Here is a 22,471-nt window from a genome sequence, read left to right on the forward strand (position 1 = left end):
CTCCCTCTCGTCTTTCAGACAGACTGTTTTTGCTGCAGTGAACGGTAGCCGTGGAGAGCGAGCGAGAGATAGAGACATAAACACAGAGAGTGAGAGAGCGCGGAGGAAAAAGCAAGAAAAAAAAACAAGGAGCCAGGAGAAGAAACACGGAGATAAAAAAAAAAAGTCGATAAAGCAGATTGAGAGGAAGCTCCGGACGAGCGACTGCTGCGCATCAAAGGAGGGACTCTACTGGGGACCTTATTGGAAACCAGCGCCAACAAAACCCGACTCCGAAAGGCGGACTATAACGGTGTGTGTGTGTGTGTGTGTGTTTGTGTGAGAGTGTGGTTATTACCGTGCATTGCTTCGCAGTTTGTGTTATTGCCCAGGGTTAGACTGTAGCCTGTAGGGTGGACGGGAGACACCTGTCAGTGCTGACGCTTTTCCGTCTCCAGGAATGTGTCTGTGTACGCACTCTGGGTAGGTGTGTGTGTGTGTGTGTGTTATAACAGCCGAGGGACAGGGCTGCATAGGCTAATCCCTGTGTGTTTTATAATTTCTCTGAATATGCGTTGTGTCATCGGGCTGCCTGCGTGCGTTATTCCCGACCCCCCCACCCCCCTCCTTCCTCTTGTCTCTCAGTTCTTACGGGTCTATCGCTCTGCAAAAAATGCATCACAGCTGCGCGCTGCGTGCAGCGGCCACCTCTCCCCAGTCTCCGAATCTCATCCCATCAGCATAGCGTACAAGATATTTCTGTAAGTGCCGGAGAAGGTGTTGGATGACACGTTTCGACTTGAGAAACAGTGGTCTAGTGCTCCCGCGGTTCGTCGCAGCGTTGCAGGCAGCCACCACAAGCTGTTAGTATTGTTATTTTTGTCTCCATCACTGTTATTAGACTCCATCACCGAGCAGACCACTACAACTTGGCTTAAATCACGCCCAGAGTGTCCGGGTTATTTCCCATGGATGCACTTGTTCTAGTTTTGTTTTCATTCTCAGCATCACTCCCCCCCCCCCCATCCCTCCCCAGGCCACCCCAAACACACACCCACCCACCCCACCTTACATTTTACAGTCCCCACATCCCATCGCACCCTCCTCATCCAACCCCTCCTCCTTTATCCCACCCTCTGTCCCCGCCCAAACCGCCCGTCCCGCAGGCTCTGTTCCTAGCAGCTGCATGTGAGGGAGCGTTTCGCAGATGGACCGAGGGCTCAACTCGGCGCAAGCTACTGCTATTTAAGGAATGTGCGTGAGAGAAGGACTCTTGTGTGCGAGTGTGTGTTTGCGTGTGAAAGAGGACGGGTGCCCGAGCGGCTGTTACGCGCGTCTGTCCGTCTTCACCCCGCGCACCATGCATTCATAGCGGGCGACAGGTGCATCGCTGCTCTTCTGTTTTTCTTTTCTTTTTTTTTTCCACGACCAACTCAGGGAAGCGTCCTTTGCGTTATTTCTACTTGGCGTGAGTGAGCTGCTGCTCGCTTCTGTTCAAAACACTCCTTTACCTTCACCCCACATGCACTCAGCTTGTTATAGTGGATGAATACATTAACAGTAATGTGAACCCGCTTCTCTTCGCCTCTTTCTCCCCCTCATTACCGCCTTCACATCACCACCATCACCATCTTGGCTTTATCCCCCCACCCCCTCATCCCCTCTTACCCCCACCTTCCTCAAGCGCCTCTCAGTATGGTATGACACAAGCAGATCGATGAATACCCATGGAGCAACGCGTGAGTAACGGGTGGGCCAAGCGTTTATTCAGGAGCAGCCAACCAGTAGCAGGGGACGCAATTAGTGGCCAGTCGGCCTGCCCGGCTTGTTTTCTTTATCTCTCCACTGTTCTCCCTGCAGGTGACACTCCAGAGCTCCTCTGCCCTCCTGAGGATTCAGTGAGACAGGCGGATCTGTGCGCCCAACCATGGCCTTCCCATCAGCCCCCTCCGTATTATGGAGTGTCAGTGTATTGACAGCACTATTTGCAGCCGAGGTTCGCAGCAACATTGTCTATGGTAAGAATCTCTGTCCCTCTTTATCACATTCTTTCTGTCTCACCCGAGCTTTCTTCTCTGTCTCTGGGCCCCTGACCTCCCGGCCCTCTCTTTCTCTCCCTGATGGTGCCTGTTATCTGTTGACTTGAGGATTTTTCATTGTTTCCTGTATTATGACAAGGGACTCACAGAGCCGTTAAAAAGCACACGGGACACTCCTGCTACCCCCCGACCCCAGACCTCAGTAGCTCGCTTGCCCCATGGCTTGCTCTTCTTTTTCTGTTTGTCACTCGCACAAGATGTTGATACAAAAGCAGGCACTCAAGCACAAAGGCATTTTTCCTGTCGTGTCCACCTTCTCGGCATCTCTCGGTCTTTCTCACGTGTGCCACCTTTAGATAAGCGGTAATCTCGTCTTGTAGTTTCTCAAATAGCAACGCCGTGTACACACTTAACACTCTTTCACCGCGCGGACACCTGACACTTGTCGTGGCTGAGGCGCAACCTGTGATGAGCTGGGCGCAGCCGAAAGCAGATGGAAGTGAGGATTTGATGAGAGAGGCACTTTGTAATGATATCATCCCTGCTGTGTGAGCCAAGCGAACAGGAATACACTGTCCAATGTGCTTTTCCGATTGCACGACACTCAAGTGACTGGCTTCTGGTAATACAACCTTTAGAGGGCAAATTGTGCCCCTGGCAAAATGGTGCATCATGATGGCCCTCAATCCATAAAAAATTGATTGAGTCAGGTAGAGAATCCTGTCGGCGTTTTCTCATTACAGCTGGGATTTAATTGCACAGTGTTTGGCAAAGAACCATGGGATGATATTGCAAACAAGAAGGCTTCTCTAATAGACACCGCCAGATTTGCATTAGCGATAATCACTCTCAGACGCCCGTTGCCCTTGCCTGTGCACACCCACGCGAGTTCACAAGTCTGAATACATTCATAGGTTCACAGTGCATGTTTGTTGTACACGAGCATTTAGCCCTGCGTACAGTACACGTGTGTGACCGCAGATGTGCAAGTACATGCTCTACATTCAATGTACGTCCACGTTGCATGCCCATTTCAGCCTTTTTCTGTTGAATAATGCATACACGCGTCTTGTTCTGCGTGTTTGTGTATGAAAGGGAGAAGTGAGGAGGATTGTGAGCGGATTGTGAGCTCACAGTGGTCAGCACAGTAAAAAAAAAAAGGAGAAGCAATCCAGCTTTGTCAAGGAGCCGGGATGTGGTCACTACCACAGAAATGCAGATTTGAGGCCTCTGACGGCTCCACAAGCTGTCGAAGATGAGAAACGCAACAAACAATCTCCAGATTGAGGTGCGGATGATTCGATATCAATCTCTCATCAGTTTGCTGACCCCGACTGTGTAGCTCGTCATTAAGACTCAGGCCGCGGTTTGCTATTTGGGTGTTCAAATGATAGTGGCTTGCATTCAGACGCACGTCACATTTGATTAAGGTGCGCCTAGCGGGAGAGCTGACCATGCATGACCAATTCTTGCTTTGGTTTCACCTGGCGCTGTTTTACATTATCATGTCAGTCAAGGGGAGTAATTAAGCCAGGGACTTCTGAGGGGGTTTGGGAGATGAGAAAACGCGTCACAGAGTGCAACTGAGAGGAGAAGGGAAGTGAGGATGGAGTGCTGACTTCACAGAGTTGTACTCAAGGTAATACAATACTAATATTAACTAGCGTGAAAAGGCAACTGACACCATTTATGCTGTGCAATCATTTTTAACTCTCAACTCTTAAAATAGTCTGGGATATTATATTTTTTTAACATCCCTTCATTAAGAAAAATGCCCGATTGTTTCTTCACATTGGCAATTTATCGATTTTCTCACCGCGCACAAGGAAGTCGGCTCTCATGGGCTGTCACATACATCACCGAGTAAATGTGCCAAAAAATGCAGCAGCCAGCGGAGCAAAAATTAATTTGGTGTTCATTATTTGATAGCGTTGAGGTTATTTCAACACCGGGGCAAACTAGGTTGTAAGCGTCGGAGGACTCGTCCATCCCTCACACCTGCTCCAATCCTTCTGACTGGTGTTGTGTCGACACAGCAGCATAGCTGTTAAGCAGGAGATAGAGTAGAGTGGGGTAGCCAGTCAGTTAATACCATCATAATGGAGATCTCCATGCTAAGAGGCCCCCGGAACAGAAGGGTCTACTTAGCATAAATAATTCAACGTTATGTATCAAAGAGGAAAAACCATTAGTTCAGCGAATCAATGTGAGAGCAGATGAGCAAAACTGCCCATCAGTGCTACAGCCACTGCGAATTAAAGACATGCAGACTGTTGGGCCTCTGTTCATCAGTAAGAGAAGGACAGAGAGTGAAGTTGAGTTGTAGGATTTGTATTATTACACAGCGACCAACAAACTGCTTGACACTTCCACTGCTTCATCTTCATTTGATATACGCCAAAGTCGGGGAAAGGGCGGCAGAAACTCAGGTTTGTTTTTTGTTTTTTATTTTATTTTTTATTTTATTTTTTGTAGTTCTTCTATGTCCAGGCTTCCTTAAAGCAAGTGAATGAATCGGGGAGACACTAATTGCTTGCCATTTGACATATCCATTTCCACAGCTGGATGTGCAGCCATGCGCTGCGGATGCAAAGTGCCTCTCAGAGGGGCATAGATTAGGCACGCAATTGGGCGGCGGTGCCCTGGTTCTGTGCTGCTGACCCAGTTACCCCGGGCACGCTGTGGAGTGTAGAAGGGCCCGTCCACTTGAACACTCAGCAGACGGCAAGTAGAGCTGCGTGCAATTGCTCCCATCAGCCACCTGGCTCTCAGCATCGTGGCAGCCCGATCCCCGCCACCAGGAGAATGTTTGCGTTCGTGACCTGAAACATCCCTGATAGTTTATTTACCTCCTCGACAAGTTCCGCCGCTCGGCACAATTGAATGAAGTCCGATGCCTCCAGCTGAGGCCAATAATGAATACGGATTAAAGGATGGGAGCAGTGTAGACCAATCGTTAGTGTGGGAAGATTTACAGGCGGGAGGGCTCTGCATCAGTGTGTGTGCGCCTCTGCCAGCGGTTCACTTTATCCTGCCACAAAATGGGCTCCTTCCCCTCTGGACCAGCTCTTTCTCGTTGGCTCCATTCCCACTTCCTGTGTGTGCTGCTGTTGTTTACTGTTGACTTCCTGTGTGCCAAGATGGGGGGGGGGGGGACATTTGGCTAATACACAGTGCGGCTAGCACACAGTAGCGTTAGGCGGTTTGGATGGGAGGCCTCTGCCTGTTAACAAGGCTGACTGATAAGCAGTGACTCATTAACAAGCTGAGGTACACAGAGCCGGGGGGGAATTACCGCCTAGCCACTGTGACATTAATAAGAAGCCTAAGCTATTTTTCCATTTGGCTCGGATGGCACAGGGCTGAACAAGTGATTTCCAATCTCGACCCTGGCTATTTACTGGCTCCAGTGCTTTTCCATTTGTTTCAGCCGCTGGTTACCTGGTGTGATTGGAACGGGGAAGGTCAGTATAGTCTGTGTGGGTTGCAGTTAATGGCATCAGCTGCTTCAATGGAAAGCCAGACACCCCTCATTAGTTTTCTGCAGGTCCATTCTGAAACATCTGGGGAGGAGTCCAATTAATTCTTTTGATGCCGATCATGCCAGTTAATAAACAATATGCTTGGTCTGTAAAAAAAAAAAAAAGTGAAATGTTGCATTGCATATATAGTTTTCAATCATTGGATGATTACAGATCCAATTAGGCACCTGAAATACACCCTGTACAACAAGCAGACGAGCGCCGAGCAATTGTCCCCTGTTAGAAATTTAAATCCAAAGCCATATTACTCCCATTGTCTCATGTGTTTACTCCTCTCTGATCCTTTAAGTGTTTTGTTGTCCAGATCAGTTTTGTGATTATAAATTGGATCCCGATTGGCTGGCATTAGTTCGTAACAGATTCACATCTGGCAGAAAACCAATTATTTCTCCTGTTCATCATGCCGATTAATTAAGGGGCTGTGGCTGATTGATTAAACCCCCAACAAATCTCCAACCATGAGGACTGGAACCCTGGGGATGAGTAGCATCACGCATTATGCACTTTGCTGTGTCTTCACGTTATCTTCACGCATCTCCTCAGACATGCTGAAACACTGCTGATTCATAAGTGACAGGGAGAGAAATTCACAGCTCAACAAGGCACAAGAGTTGATAAGTAATTTGTGGCTAAATTAAGCAGAATTAAAATGCGGTGGGACACCAGTATCATCGGATCTTAAAGGTATCGGGAGCGCACACAAACGAGACTCCATTAGACCTCATTAATCTGAGGCCCATCTCATTCGCCCAGCCCCACTCAGGCTATGTGAGATTACATCAGAACAGATCAATCTCACCTGCTTCCATCATAGCAGCAGCGAAGGCCATTTAGAGACTGAAAGAGGGTAGGGCTCTCGACAAGCTGCAAAGCGGCAACGCACTCTGCTTCCTCTCAGGTGCACTTAAGAGACACGTCACTCTGCGCGGCTCAGGGTCGAGGAAATTAGGGGGTCCCGCATTTGCCGAGCTGTCAGCTTTAAACCATCGCTTCACAAAGACGCCGCCGATTAAACAAACATAACAACAACTGGGCTGGCGCCGGAATAAATTAATTCACCTTGTTCCCAACAAGAGCCCTTATTATTGCACTCTGCACTCAACTAGCTTTTCCCCTTTGATCAGGTCCCTTTCACTCTCACCCCCACGCCACCTCCACCCCCCTTCTTTTTTTCCCCCAGTTATCTGCGGCAATTCTCCGGCGGGTGTTTTAATTGATTGTCGTGGGGGTGGAAATCACCCAACCCGTCACAGATGCATGGCCGTTTGTTTGAAGCCCTTCACTGCTCGCTATGAAACTATGATGGGGAGCCGGAAGATGTGAGCGCGTGGCTGTAAAGCGCAGCATCTTGTATTGATTGAGTCTGAGTGCTGAGGGTTCCCCCCCGAGCACAGGGGAGTTCCACCAATGAAAGAGCAGAGGTTGCTCTTGTTTATTGCCTCTTTTTGATGATGCCATCACTTCAGCCGCTGGTCGGGAGGGTGTCAGTGTGTGTGTGGCAGGGGGGGGGGATCTTATCGCTGATACCACAACCATGAAGCCATTTTATTTCACCTGTGTTCTGTCTTGGGAATTTTCCCTCGTCTGGTTTGTGCTGAGGATATTGCTGTCCATTCACTGGACGGTGAGTCTTATTGAGCTACTAACACGGTACTGTCACATACAGTAGAATCAATATTGGAGAAGCATTGTGAAGAGGACACATTCCTACTTAATGTAGTCTGAACATCCATGCACACATTTGCCAAACGTGAAGCATTAAGCTTTGCATGTAGGGGTTTAAATATCTCTTAGTGAAACACTTGAACATGCTGTTTAGCTGCAAGCAAGCACCTTCCGCACTAACAAACCTGATACACTTCTCTTCCCCCATCAATAAACTATAAATAGCTGTTTGATGACAATAATTTGTGATGAAATTTCTAGTTTGGCATCTCAACAAGAGTCTGATCAGGCTGTGTCCTTGCACATGCAACAGAGGTTTTGACAGCTTTAACAGTGAGTGACTGATTACAGCCATGGATATGAACCATTCTTGTATTGAACGCATATTATTGTTCTGAAGCAGCTTTGAATATGGTCTCTTATTTATAGCATACTTTAGATTTTCTTTTCGAATTGTTGTGCACGGAGACATGATTTCTGCATAGAAATTGCTGCATGGGCATCATTAAATCTTTTGTAAGTCAGCCACTGCCCAGTTGGAGTTCATTTATGGTTCCACTGCACCGTTGCACTTCTCATGTCTCGCAATCGCATTGTGCCACACTGGTTTAGTGCTCATAGCTCCCATATACATAAGCTATTAACATTGAGTCTGTATTATTTGAATGCCTTTACAGTACCTGGCATTTAGTGTTAAATGTTTTCATCATCATTTATTGCTGCATTGTAATCGGATCATCTTTGTCATGTGGCCTACACAAAGCAGGGGAGTACGTTGGGAGGTTGCTTTGTCAACAAGAACAAGAATGACAGGTTTAGCATCATTAGACATGATACCATTGAGCCTGGATTTACTTTTCATTGAAGTGGAAAAGGTCGTCTTTTATGAGTCTATCCTGGAAGGCAACAAAAATGATGATGTGTGATTTTTTTGCTGCAGTTTGCAACTACTGTAAATGCTACGGAAGAAGGAGAGGAGCGAGAACTGATGGGGATGGAGTGGCTTTCTGTAGGTGGTTTTTTTTTTTTGAAGGAGCTGAGTGGATGGCAAACTTCGGAGTGAGTTTAGAGTTTTCTGCACTGTTTGCAAGTTGGCAACACACGCTGTATGGCCTGCATTTACACTTGGCTGTGGTTCGATCACCTTTGCTGGTGGTTTGAAGGACCTGATAACTTTCAGAATGTGCATTCGCAATGGGCCTGATTCCTTATCCAGAATATCGACAAAGACATTGCACTTTATTACAGGGTGTAAATGAGGTCAGACTGCTGTCCTTGATGCGCACGTGTTTGTCCGTGTCTGTCACTGTGAAGCAAATACCAGCTTCACATTCTCACCCTGCCCACCCAGTGGACAGGTGAAGCCTTTTGTTTTGTTTTTTTCATCCTCTGGCCCTTGACTCTGATCAGCACTCGAGGAACACAAGAGGAGTGGATGTGGCTTTCGACGACGAGGCCATCGGCGCACAGTAAAACGGAGCGCTACAGCACTGGTTGAAGACAAAGGCACCAAATAGGCATCTCTAATCTTCCTGCTGAATGAATCCGAAACAAAGAGAGGAGGAACGCAGACATAGAGGCTTGGACACACATAGGATAAGCTGATTATCCAAGAAAAGGCGGGAGGGTGAGGGAGACAGAGAGGGGAAAGACAGTGGAATGCACGTGGACAAGAGGAATCCATACAGTAAGGGAGCATGAGGGCAGGGAAATGGAAGAGGAGCTGGGGAGAAAAAAACACCAACAAACAGTGTAATGATGGGCACAGACCAGAGAGAAAATGAAAAGAACCAGCATGGGGAGCAAGGGAGAGATAGAAAAGCACACGAGTAAAAACGGGGAATGTTCAGAAGGACAGGCCATGGCGCGCTACATTGAGCATGCAGCAGGAAAATGAAGGGAACGCATATTTGCCTGTGATATCCTCCTTAGGCACGCGACACAATCAAAAACAGGACATTATGCAAATGCGAGGCAGCTACGGGAATATAATCGCTACCTGAGTCATTTCACCTGCTCTGCTCGCTAGGCGCTATATATACAAAGAGAATTACACTCAATCCAGGTGTATAGGCTAAATATACAGCTAATTAAAATTAATGAGATTTACTTAGAAAAGAATATGCTCCTTCCCTAAGCTGCTTATCCCTGCAAGAGAATCTCCTGCACATACGCACCTTTGCAAGAGTGCTTAAAAATACACACACACACACATGCACACACACTCTTCTCATTTTGATTCAGTCTCCTTTACTTGCTTTTTTCACACACTAGTAGTCAAAGTATTAGGAATCCTCTCCACGCTTGCACACACACACACACACACACACACTCTCTCTCTCTCTCCAACTCTATCTGAATGTCATTCAGCCAGCTTCCCTCTCACTCAGACTTAAACATGCTCCTTGTGCGATGAACACACACGCACGCAAACACACTCAGACCTCACACATAGAGATGCACATTCACAAAGATTCTTAAGAGGAGCATGCACACAAAAACAGACGCTAACACACTGGAACAGTCTCAGAATAACCCATGTAGACATGCATAAGAGCACATTCATAGAGCTTTGAAGGCCCTGTAGTTCTTACTTAAACCAGAATACCGCTGCGAGCCAGGCTGTTGACTGCCAGGCGAAAAATCCTGTGCGCCTGCCTAGTTATCTTTGTGCGCCCATAAGTGTGTGTGTGTGTGTGTGTGTGTTTAGCCACTCACAAACATATACAGAGTTCTACTTCTGTATATACGCAGTGTACTTTTTTCCCCATAAGGTGGTGACTGACCATGATTATTGCACTTCCCAGCGAGCAAAGCGCTGAGTAATTAAACTACTCTTCAAGCCCTCTCGGAAGAAGTGGATGAGGGGAGGAGATCCTGGGAAAACGACACAGTTTGAATTAATCTCACAGTTTATTAACGGACTTAGGTTTCGGTGGAACGCCGCTGTCTCCGCCGCAGCTAGCTGCACCACTTGGCACCCAACCGACTCACATCTCTCCCGACGCCACACACACACTCGTACAAGTTAGCCTTCACACACACTCACGCGTCTCTCTGGGTTTCTGTCTCTATCTTTCTTTTCTTTCCCCTCCTTCTGTTGCTGCTTCATTTCTCAGCCGGGTGAGTACTAGAAGGCCATTATGACTTTTGCAATCAAAAAGCAAACAGCAGGGCCGGATTGAGGAGTGCGCACCAGACCTCCCGTTCTACACGCGGTGAGTGCTGCAGCATGTCGAGCTCGCGTTTTCAACAAATGGATGAGCATTTTTAAGGGACAGATTTGTTGACAAAGTTCCTGCTGTGAGCCTCAACTGACCGGCACGGTCTGGTTTCTGAAATGGAAGCGCCTCTCTCTTCACGGATACAGCGTAATCTGTCTCCTTTGGCCTGCGTGTCAATGAAGATGACTTCATATCTACGAGCAAATTCGATCCCATTTCCGTAATGCATCGAAGGATGGCAAAAGTGAACGATATAATTGAGTAAATGAGCTACACGCCCTTATCTGCTGTTCATTCATACAGGCAGCCCGAGGCGTGACGACTATCAGCCTTTTACACAGGCTACTGTATGTTTGATGAGTCCCTTGAAGGGAGAATTTGATAATGCACTCGAACTACCTCAAGGCAAACTTTTAATGTATGAAGCAAAGAAGAACGAGTTTATCCTCTTCATTTCTGTTTTCTTATTCTACAATGAATATTTAATTTTTTTTTGGGGTGATTTATTTATTGCCGCTCAGTGTTTCAGCTTGGCAGAGATATTTCAGTCCTCACATCTTTACAGTCAGGAGGGGAACAAGGTATACAGACGTGTACACGGGAGGTGCCACGCTTGACGTGACAGCGCTCAGCGGCATGCCTCGCAGAGCATCTTTGTGTTGTTGTTTGAAGGGTTTGGTGACATTTTCGGATTCCTGCCCTCAGGGGCTGAAGGAGTCAGAGATGGTCTGGTTTCATCAACCTCCCAGTACAGTTTGAAGAGGCTCGGTTTGAAAGGATGCGGAGAAAGGAAAGGGGTCATTTACGTCATAGGGTCAGTAGCTGGTGGCAAGATGGCTACACGTTGACATTTCCTTGTACCGCTCTGTGTTACACCTCGATGGAGCAAGCACGAAAACCATGGCAACGTGGCTTGACCTGCCGTCCTGGTGAGCAGACAGTTAAGATTTCAGTGGAAAAGTTTCGCACATCTTTAGATAAATTTGAAACAAATCCAACTTGACAAACTAAAGACCAAGCAGGTATCATATGAAGCAGCATCATATTCCTAAATTAAAGTGACCTTTAAAACCTTTCATCATTTGGTTTTATTGTGTCTAAACTGCATTTGGATGAAGTGTGCTTCCCTTTTAATTTAATCTGGATTCTTATTAGGGACTTAATACGCTTGCAGCTGAGGACAAGTCAAGTATCACATTCTTAAGGGCAACTTCAAGTCAAGTGACAATATCCTGTGCACGACTTGGAAATGTCTTAATGTTTTCATTTATTGTGTTAACAGTATTTAAGAAGCACCTGACACCAAGTTCATTCCCGTGTCCAATTCAGGGCCCTCAGAACAGGGAATATTCTGTATTGATCGTAAAGCCCTTTGATTCACATTTGTGATTTGCATTGTCATCGCATAGGTTTAATACATAGATGTTTAAGCTGCCTGGCAATGAACAGCCTGCCTCATAATGATCAAATGTATTAATGAGCTGAACGTCTTTTCTGCAATTACGAGTAATCACTGACGTTTTGCTGCACTTCTATGTCCTATGTGAAACTGAAGTAAACATTTTCAGGTTTTTTTAGTGTTGGATGATCAAAGCGTGCAGGTTAACGGCATCACTTCGGCCTCAGGGATATTGTGATTTGCATTTTTGTTGTATTCTGGCATTTTATATGCCAAACCATTAATCAACATTGTAACGAGCAGATTAATTATTAATGGAAATAATCTGCAGCCCTCATTAATTCCTTTCGTGCGGCTAACATGCACAACTCAAGTCGTGTGAGATATTTAGAAAGCGTCAGAGTGCCAGTTGCATCGCGCGTCCCAGCAGTCAAGTCCAAATTAAGTCCCCATCACAAGCCCTACAGCTCTGGGCGAGACGGCCCAGTTACTGAAATGTCACATGTTTGAGCCCAACTGAAACCGAGCATTCTGTTAACGTGTCATCGGCCAGAATCCTCCGGTGTCTGCTCAGCCATTGTGTTTGGCTGTGGCTTAGAGCACTGGCATCTTAATATGCACAGTAATTCCATCTTCTGACATGGAATCAATGTTACTGGCAGTTTCAGATTAACTCTGACCAGCATGTCATACATTGGCTGGCACGTATTCCCTAAACAATAGACGTCTGTCACATCGCATGTGGACACAGCTACTGTACCGGTGGTGGCTTGTTTAGTGGTTCCACCCTCAGTCAACCACTGCTATCAAATTTCCTGTCAGATTTGAATCGCTTAACTCCTTGCAATCATCCGATGTGGCATTGTTTGAGGTGAAAACTGTAAACATCACCCCAATCAAGTCTGACATCTTACATTTCAATCAAGAAATACCTGAAAAAGGAATATTTATCCATGCGACGCTGTCAACCATTTGCGTGTGCAATTGAATGTGTGTAAGGTTAAAAATTTAAATTGTACTTAGCCTCCTACTGTATATAAACACACACACGGAGACATGCGGGTACATCTTAGGTGTTTAGAGAGTTGGGCTCGTAACCGTAAACATCTTGAAGACTCCACCCTGTTCCCACCTCCCACCTTAACGAGACTATTCAGGCCAGAATGGTGCAAGGCCTACTCTGGACTCTCTGTCTCTGGACTGAACCTTCACGGACATAATTTAGACAAATACCAGATTTAAAAAGCCACAGTGGCTCGTGTATTTGTGAAGCACTTCGCTTGCGGGGAGGAGTAAAAGTACATCCATTTGTTTGACAAGTATCGTGGTTTTCATTCTTTCTGATTTGAACACAAATAGGACCTTTAAACCTTCATTCGGATACCACTTAGACAAATATTAATAACTCGGTGTGCCAGACTATGATTGACAATATTATCAAATAACTATTTACGCAGTGGTTTTCAAAGCAGAATTACAAACATCTTCACTGTCAGCAAAGTAGATCTGTTAAAAACAAGAAATAGAACAGTGATGCAATACCTGCCATTTGTTGGATGATTTCTCCCAAAGCCTCATTAGCGCTTACATTTTTGAGCACCGGTAGCCCGAGGGGGAATCCCTAACCATGACAGCGTTAGAGCACAGATTTATCCACAGAGACATATAGTAATGCAGCAGATTGTTATGCAAGATTTGAGTGATAGAGGCCAGCAGAGAATGTCAGTGTTTTGCAAAATGGCCCTTCTTTGCTGACTAGAATGACAATAATTTATATCCTTAAGTAGCTATTCCAGAGTGGCTGCATTTTGAGATGTGCTGCTTGTTATCTGAGGGCTTTTAGTTCAGAGAACATCTTCAAGGTCACAGAGTAGGTTAAGTCTCTTTGAATTTACTGTACCGTGGTCTGGATAATTTAAGGTTGTCGTATACAGGCACCTTTACAATCGCTCAAATATGGCACAGGATTCAAAAGCAGGTGTTTTCAGGCAGTTCAGGTTTCCTTTAGTTTACAGTGGAATAATCTGCATGGAGGGCAGCACTGTGGTCCAGTGGTTAGCGCTGCTGCCTCACAGCTAGAAGGTTGTGGGTTTGAGTCCCTGTCGGTTTTTTCTTTCCTCCTACAGTCCAAAGAGATTAATTAGGTTAATTGATGACTCTAAATTGCTTATATAGTGTGAATGGGTGTCTGTCTGTGTTGGCCCTTAGATACACTGGTGACCTGTCCCGGTTGTAACCTGCTTCTTGCCCTTAAGCTCCAGCCCTCCTGTGACTCCACACAGGGGGTGGTTACACATAATGGATGGATAATCTGCATGGTTGCCATAAACAGGTAGTGATTCATCAAAGCTTGCGGAATAATTTATATGACATGTTGATTTTTGTTCAGGTCTTAAACCGTGAACAGCAGCATTACACTCGTCTTAACATGAGCTAGTTATCTCTGAACGCATGGACTTGGAGAAACCTAGTTTAAAGGACAACAGAAGAGCATGCACTTATGCTCATGGCTGTGAGGAGCTGCAGGTGCACATTTACCACATTAGCCCATTTGCACGCCAATTTTTTACTTAACAGCCCTAAATGCAATTGGGGTGCGTGTAGCAATGTGCATGATGGTAAAGTCCAATTATTTGATGGAGGGGGGGGCATGAATGTGTGTACCAGAATTCATTGCAATACTCATCGATTACTTGTTAAGATATCGGATTAAAAAGCACAAATGTGATCCTCATGGTGGCACTAGACGAGGGCAGGGAGTCACCAAAGTCATTAGTGTGGACCGAGTGAGTAACGTCTGGAGCCATCCTGCCATCGGGCCAAACTCAGCATGGAAAATGAGACATTTCATATAAATATGCAATGACTGAACTTCTATTGATTGTAAATCTGCAGCAGGGACAAAGGGATCTCCTCCCTCTCCACCTCTTAGCCCAAATGTGTTGTAGTTGGAGTGCCAGTCTCAGGAACCCCTTCAACCCAAGTCAATAGACAGTCAACAAATTACCATTTGGAGCGGAACCTGGCTCTAAATGTGATTGGGTTGGATCTGAGTCTCCTCTCCCAGCTTTGGATTGGAATAGAATAGATTCCGTCCCCTCCTCTTCTTTCTTGCCGTTGTGGCTTCAGAAAGCAAGATTAGATAGAGGTAGGGGGGGGGAGGAGACACACAAAGGACGGGAGAGAAGCAGAGTCACAGGAGACAGGGGGAAAATAAGACATACAAGGCATTAGAGAGAGCATCTGCTGGTCAGGGAAATGGCTAAAATCTCAAAATAAATTTACATTTTAGGCTTTGAAATTGGAAAATAGTTTGAAATAAGTGTCTTTGTCCTGCATGTCTCTTTATATATTTTCAGAACAGGCAAGCGTTAGAACAACAGTCCATGTAATGTATTATTCATACGTTCTGCTTTAGTAAACAAATTTGGTCTTCGTGTTCCTAAACTAATAATTTAGTGTTTTTATTACACTTTCCATTCATAATTCCATAATTTTTAATAGCTGCAGCGAACTGCAAACAAGTTGCTCCTGGCAGTTTTATAGCCTTCTATTTATAGCAATGTAAGATCTGTAAACGCTCACCACATTGTGACAATAAAATAACACATATCATAAACACATGACTCTATTCCCACAGAGATTGGCAGCCTCGAAAGGAAATCTGCCAGTTTGTTAACAGAGTTTGCATCAGAGTTTAAAAATGGCCTCCGTGTTTCCTTTAGTTTTAGAGACGTGAAAAGCTACAGAAATGTAGTGTTGACACGGTTCAGTTACATTAAATTAATACAATACAAATACACAAGCACAACTTTACATAAACATTATTGTACAACCCCAGTTCAAAAGATGTTGGGACAATGTGCTCATCAACGCATATTTCATTCACAATAGAACATAAACAGCTTATCAGATGTTGAAACCAAGACATTTTACCATTTCATGCAAAATATTAACTCATTTTGATTTTGATGGCAAATTTTTCGTTTATGATGCCCCGAATGTTTTCTGGACTGCAGACAGGCCAGTTCAGCACCCGGACTCTTCTCCTGCGAAGCCATGCTGTTGGGATGGATGCAGTCTGTGGATTAACATCGTCTTGCTGAAATATGCACGGTCTTCCCTGACAGAGACGTTGTCTTGATGGGAGCATATGTTGCTCGAAAACCTCTGTGTATTCAGCATTGATGGTTCCAGATGTGTAAGCTGCCCACACCATGGCCACTAATGCACCCCCATTCCATCAGTTGACAGTTCAAAAGGCTGGATCTCTGATGGTATGGGGGTGCATTACTGTCCACTCCATAGACACTAATGCACCCCCATACCATCAGGCTTTTGAACTGCCCACGGATAACCAGCTGGATGGTTCCTGTCCTTTTTAGTCCATAGGACACAGTGTCTATGGTTTCACCCCCCAAAAATTCAAATTTTGATTTAACTGAACAGAGAAAAGTTTGACATTTTGCCTCAGACCATTTTAAATTAGCTTTAGCCCAGAGATCACGGCGGGATCTCTGGATCGTTTTCAAATATGGCTTCTTCTTTGCATGATACAGCATTTGTGGATTGTGCAGTGAACCGTGCTCACAGACAGTGATTTCTGGAAGTGTTCCTGAGCCCGTGCAGTGATGTCCAGTAGAGAATCAGGCCTGTTTTTAATGCTGTGCCGCCTGAGGGCCCGAAGATCACACACATCCAGTTTTGACCTTGGGCCTTCTCCTTTGCACACAGACATTCCTCCTGTTTCTATGAATCTTTTGATGATATTATATAGTGTAGATGATCGGATCTTCAAAGTTTTTTACAATTTTACATTGAAGAACATTTTTCTGAAATTGCTCCACAATTTTTTGCCACAGTTTGTCACAGATTGGTGAACCTCTGCCCATCTTTACATTCGAGAGGCTCTGCCTCTCTGAAATGCTCCTTTTCCACCTAATTATGGTGAAATGCTGCATTTGTTTTTTTATTTGCAGCAATTACTTTTCCAGCCTTTTGTTGCCTCTGTTCCAACTTTTTTCAAATGTATTGCTGCCATCAAACACTCAACATGAGCTAATATTTTCCATGAAATGGTAAAACATCTGATATGTTAATTTATGTTCTATTGTGAATAAAATATGGGTTGATGAGATTTGCAAATCATTGCATTAATTTTTTATTTACGTTTTACACATCTTACCAACTTTTTCGAGTTGGGGTTGTATTTGATTTGCTCAGTGTGTTGGCCATAGCAAATCCTGTGGCAAATATTTCTGAGCTCTTAAATACTCCAATACACTTACCAGCCATTTTATTAGGTAAACCTGTTCAATCTCATCATCACATCGGAGCAACTCGGTGCCTTTAGGCATGTAGACATGGTCAAGATGATCTGCGGAAACATTGGAGCACTGGAGTGGGAAAGTAAAGTGATTTGAGTGTCTCAGGTTGGCCGGACTGAGTATTTCACAGCGTTGTCTGTAAAGAGAAAACCCCCCTAGGGATGGTTGCACATAACAATCCCAGTAGATCAGAAGTTTCTGAAGTCAAAATATCCCGTGAGCAGGATTTCTCTGGTTGAAAATGTCTTGTTGATGCCTGAAGTCAGAGGAGAATGGCCGGACTGACCCGAGCTGGTAGAAAGGCAGCAGTAACTCAAATAACCACTCGTTATATCACTGGTACGCAGAAGAGCATCTCTGAACTAACATGTCGAGCATGTCGAACCTTGGGCAGCCCTCCTGTCCCCTAAGAACGGGGGGGGCTACAGATTTCAAGGCTCTCCAAAATCAGCACAGGAGTACAATGAAAAAAGCGTAGCCTGGTATGATGAGTCTTGATTTGTGCTGCCACATTCTGTTGATAGGGGGCAGAATTTGGTGTCTACAACATGAAAGCATGAATCCATCAGTGCTTCAGGCTGCTGCTGCTGGTGGACTGGTGTGGTGGAAATGTTCTTGTCCCCCTTCGAACCCCTTAGTAGCAACTGGCCTTTATTTAAATGCTTCCCCCTACCTGAATATTGTTGCAGTACCAGCAAGGTGTTCTATACCTAATAAAGTGGCCAGTGAGTGTATGTTCACCAGCTAGTCATCTGTCTGCTTTGTGCTGAGGGGCTCGTGTACAATGGGTTCAATCTGGACAGCTGCTCGTGCATGCTGATATTTTTCCAGTTAAATAGGCCGTTTCTGTCTGAGCTTGAGATCGGGCTAATTTGTTTGTTGCACCAGGTTTCAATGAAAGAAATGAAGTTAATTGCTTTTAATAGTTGAATCATTTAATTATATATTAGATATGTTTTGGACTACAATTGACATCAGTTTTTGGTGCATGCTTTGACACCTATCCCAGATTGTACAGATGTTTTCAGCAGCTGTATTAGAAGACGCGGGCCACCCCCATCATGTAGATGTGGTATGTGCACGTTATATAAAACCAGTGAAACCAATTCACTCTGAAGAGACTGGGAAACCTGCTTCTTGTTTATTTGATTACATTTCAGGTACTGCAGCCCTTTTGATAAAAAAAAATAAAATAAAATAATGATCAATGTCCAAAACACACAGTCTGATCTCATCAATGTTTAAAGTGATGAATTTCATCAGTGGTTAAATGTGTATTGTTATGGGAAAGGAGCAGTGAATGTAAAAAAATTATTTTTTTATGTAAATAATATTGATTGTCAACGTGACAGACACATGCGCACACTCACACACACACACACACACCAATAAAAGTCAGTCATCTCAGGTCAAAGGTCAGCATAGTTGATTTTGCGGTGCAGACATCAGTGACCCACATCCACAACAGTGGTGACTGTTGCAAAAAGCTGCTTTTCCACAATAACGTGAAACAGTTTAAGGCTTTATAAAGCTGATAGGAGCTGCAAAGTATGGTGTCTCTAAGTTCAGCACTTCAAGTTTCCACATTGTCTTCAAACTTTTTTTGGGGGGGGGGATGTTCATAATATGTGAAAGACCTTAATCGTCAGCAGATATTTTTGTGGTTTTTCAAGTGGAATCACCTTCTTAACAACTCCTTAAGTGGTATGATTCGCTTTTAAATGTAAATATGCATTTATTTTTATGCTTTGGTCCAAAGTAATGCCACAGATTAAGGGGAAGCCTTTGAAATCAAGTGCAGTGTAACTGCAAATGTAAATTCATTAGTTTCTTTTTCCACCTGACACTGAAAGGCTGCAGGTGAGTAAGACATTAATCGCTGCATGGAAATGATAAAGTTGCTTTGTCTATAAGACACAGAGAGAGAGAGAGAGAGAGAGAGAGAGAGAGAAAGGAAATTTGAACACGACTGCTGTTGTTCTGGTGATATGTCTTCATTTTTGACATTTTATTTCCTACACGAATTCATTAATCCCAAGAAAAAAAAAATAACTCGTAATCAAAACAAAAGCTTATTTGCAGCCCAACATGTGTCACAACGAGACTGCACAAGGCCGCGTTTATTTCGGCAACCCTGAGTGGCAACAGGAGATTCATTAGCTCATTAGTACGACGCTCATTAGCCCAGACGTCACTGCGATGTTGTAATCTTTGGTAAAGTGAGTACTGTCATGGCAGTAATCTTTGCACTCCTCTGACTCGGAATTTGTTCAGACTGAGTGGCTGGTGGGCGGGGAGCTGGCGGGGAGCTGGCAGGTCGCGGTTGTCAGTTCACTATCCGTGGACAGGTTACTCCAGTGTCACTCCCGCGGGTGTTTGCTTTAATTAGTATGCAGTATATCAAGGCACATTCCTGCTTCTGATTCATTAGGACACGTGTCAAAAGATCACAATAGCGCGAGAACAGGATGTTTTTGGGGGGTTTTTTCGGTGCTGAATCACTTTCACATTAAACATTTCCTCTAACTTTAAAAGAAACCCTAAGTTATTCTTTGTGAAACCTGCAGAGCCTGTGGAGGCAGAGACAGAGAGAGTGCTGCTGCGACTGAAGTCTGGGTTATTTCAGGATGGTTCTCTTGCAGTGTAATGTGGTTTGGCACTTGTGTGTCTAGTCAGGAGGAGATATATTGCTGAATTTGCCTTGAGTGGCTGTTTGGTTTCTGAATGGATGCACTCTGGTTTCTCTGGCTGCTGATTGCTATGGCCAGGACTTTTCTCTACTATTTTTCTTCCTCATTTTCTTCTCTGCATCACTCTTTGTCTTATCTTCCTTGCGTCTTCTCTGTTCTCCCTTAGTCCCTCTGTTTTTCTTTTTGCTCTGTTCTTCTCTTTGTTTGCATTGCTTTTCACATCCTGCCCATTTTCTCATTTTGCTCGTTTGCACTGTTACTCCTGGCCTTCTTGAAACCCATGCCCTGGTTTTCCATTGCTGCCTTATATTTCCTTTATCTTTTTTGTTTCTCTTCATCGTCCTCCCCGTGTTATCTTTTCTCTCTTGCTTTCCAACCCACCTTAAATTCACACTTACTCCTCATTTCTTCCAAGTCATTCTTGCTCCTTTTTTTTTTGCTAAGTCATATTTTTCTTGCTATTCTCACCCTGTCTTCTTCCCTTTTTATGAATCTTTCTTCCCTCTTTTCTCTATATTTATGTCTCCTCCTCTTTCATCACTTTAAGTTCTTTTCTCTGTTTCTCTCTCATCTTCTTCTCTCCTCTTCTGGGCTCTTTGTCTCCTGTCCTCCCCTCTCACTTTCTCTCCGTCTGTTTGCTTTTATCCACATTTCTCTCCCTTCCTGCTACCTTCTCTGCTCACCCTCTGTTTTTGTGCTTGCTGTTTTAGCATACTCTGCAGGGAGCACTCCTGCGATGCCAATTATATTGACTGAAGAAAAGGAGAAAGAGAATAAGGAAAGGAGAGAGATGTGGGGAGGAGGAGTGAGCCAAAGAGGGCGGTTTGGGAGACTTGTGCTTTAGAGCACAAATACACACATACATGCTGATGGAGGAAATGAATAGGAGGGGACAGAAGCTTCAGAGCACAGGAGAAGCAGAGGGGGAGAAAAAGAAGGAGAGAAAGATGGGGAAGAGCTAGAAGGAAGAGGACAGAGAGAAATTGGAGGAAAGCGAATCTGTCTGTGAGTGTAATAGTCTCCCGCTGTCGAACCCGAGGGAGTTCACTGACTGCAGAGGAGGAGAGAGAGAGGCAGTGAGACACAGAGAAGAGAGAGAGAGAGAGAGAGAGAGAGGTGGGTGCGATCACAGCAGAGAGGGGGATAGAGAGATACAGAGAAAGGAAGAGCAAGACAGAGGGAGAACAAAAAGAGGGCGACAGCAAGAAAAGAAAGATGACTCTAGTCCTTTCCTCTCACAGCTGAGCTTGTAGGGCTCCACTCCAGGCGAATGTGTCTTGTGACATTAAATAAGATCCAGCGTCATGACTGAGTATATGAGTGGAGAGCATAAGTATATCATAGTAACGTGCTGCTGCACAGTACCTCAGCCAAGAGAGCAACTCTGCAGGTCTCTGCAGGTCTGTGCACTGGGTTCATACACTGGATTCACTTACGGATGCTGTCCAGTGTTCGTTAGCATGTGGGAAAAACAGGTCAATGGAAACAAGTGGCAAACACACAGACACACACACACACACACACACACACACAAACCCCTCAATACAGTGGGAGTTAATGGAATTACATTTTTGGTGCTGACAGCATTGGAAAATGGAAAAAAAAGAATGAACCCAGTCAATGTGTCTTTCTTGAACAATGTCCCTGACACCAGACAATTCACAGACCTCACAGACCAACAACAGTTTTCCCCGAAGAGTCCACCACCAATAAAATGTGTGAATTATACTGAACTAGGACGACAGCAACGATTTCATAAATACCAACAAAGATCTGCATGGTTAAGTACTGTGCTACTGAGCATTTCACTCACAATTGACCTCAGGGGGGGTGGAGGAAGAAAAACTGTGTTAAGAAGTGTTTGACACTGCATGATTCAAAAACGAAATAAAATCAAAAAAATTGGCTATTTTTCACTCATTGATCGACACGAGTTGACATGACATGATGGATACTACAGTGCACACGCACCTGCACTTTTTGTCCTGCATCTGTGCATGAAGATGTAGTGGAGGGGGTTTAGCCAGCATTTTAGCCTGACACAACTTTCCCAGATAAATGTATCATGCACATTAGGGACAATGATGTATTTGTCTGGTTTTTGCCTTTTTGTACCAGAAATCAGATATTTATGCTCCCTGTCAGAAGCTGCACACCGGCAAACCTGGAATATCTGCACAAATGTTTGCTCTTGTACACCGATTGCTTCAAGTTTCCTGTTTTGTATCTTTGTTCCATTTAAGGCCATAACATTGTGTGTATGTGTGTCTACATATATATCAAACTGTAGCCTACTGTTGAATCAATATTGGGTCAAGTGATCTTATTTGGTGGCTGAGAGTTATGCAGAGAAAAATAATGTGTGTTCTGTAATGCTCTAAGTGATGTTTCAGAAGCATTTGCCCCCTGACAAGAACACGATTTACATAGAAATACTGAGCAGTGATGGATTCAGTTTGAATCCAATGTTTGAATACTTTACAGTAAGCCGTATCAAATGGATGCGAGTAACATTAAGTCTGTTAAGGAATAAAGCAGCGCTATTTCCTGAAAGTGCAGTAGATAATAGGTTGCATAAATGGTGGCTTGTCTTATGACTGACACCG

At 44.7% G+C, this 22,471-nt stretch overlaps 1 protein-coding gene across 8 annotated transcripts in view; it reads left to right on the top strand.

The window, feature by feature from the left end:
* cadm3 (cell adhesion molecule 3) overlaps positions 1–22,471 on the top strand; it is an 83,669-nt gene continuing 61,198 nt past the window's right edge. For 3 of the 8 annotated variants that reach the window (XM_067474544.1, XM_067474546.1, XM_067474548.1), the window contains exons 1-2: positions 6–292; positions 1,840–1,997. In XM_067474544.1, coding sequence (XP_067330645.1) covers positions 1,907–1,997 — 91 coding nt within the window. In that variant the 5' untranslated portion in view covers positions 6–292; positions 1,840–1,906. Of the gene's footprint in view, positions 293–327; positions 463–1,130; positions 1,234–1,270; positions 1,719–1,839; positions 1,998–22,471 lie in introns of those variants that run through there. The other 5 variants (XM_067474540.1, XM_067474547.1, XM_067474541.1 and 2 more) reach the window with 5 other exon arrangements.

The sequence above is a fragment of the Channa argus genome, chromosome 14 (genome assembly GCF_033026475.1).
Source record: "Channa argus isolate prfri chromosome 14, Channa argus male v1.0, whole genome shotgun sequence".
In the NCBI taxonomy this organism is placed as follows: domain Eukaryota; kingdom Metazoa; phylum Chordata; class Actinopteri; order Anabantiformes; family Channidae; genus Channa; species Channa argus.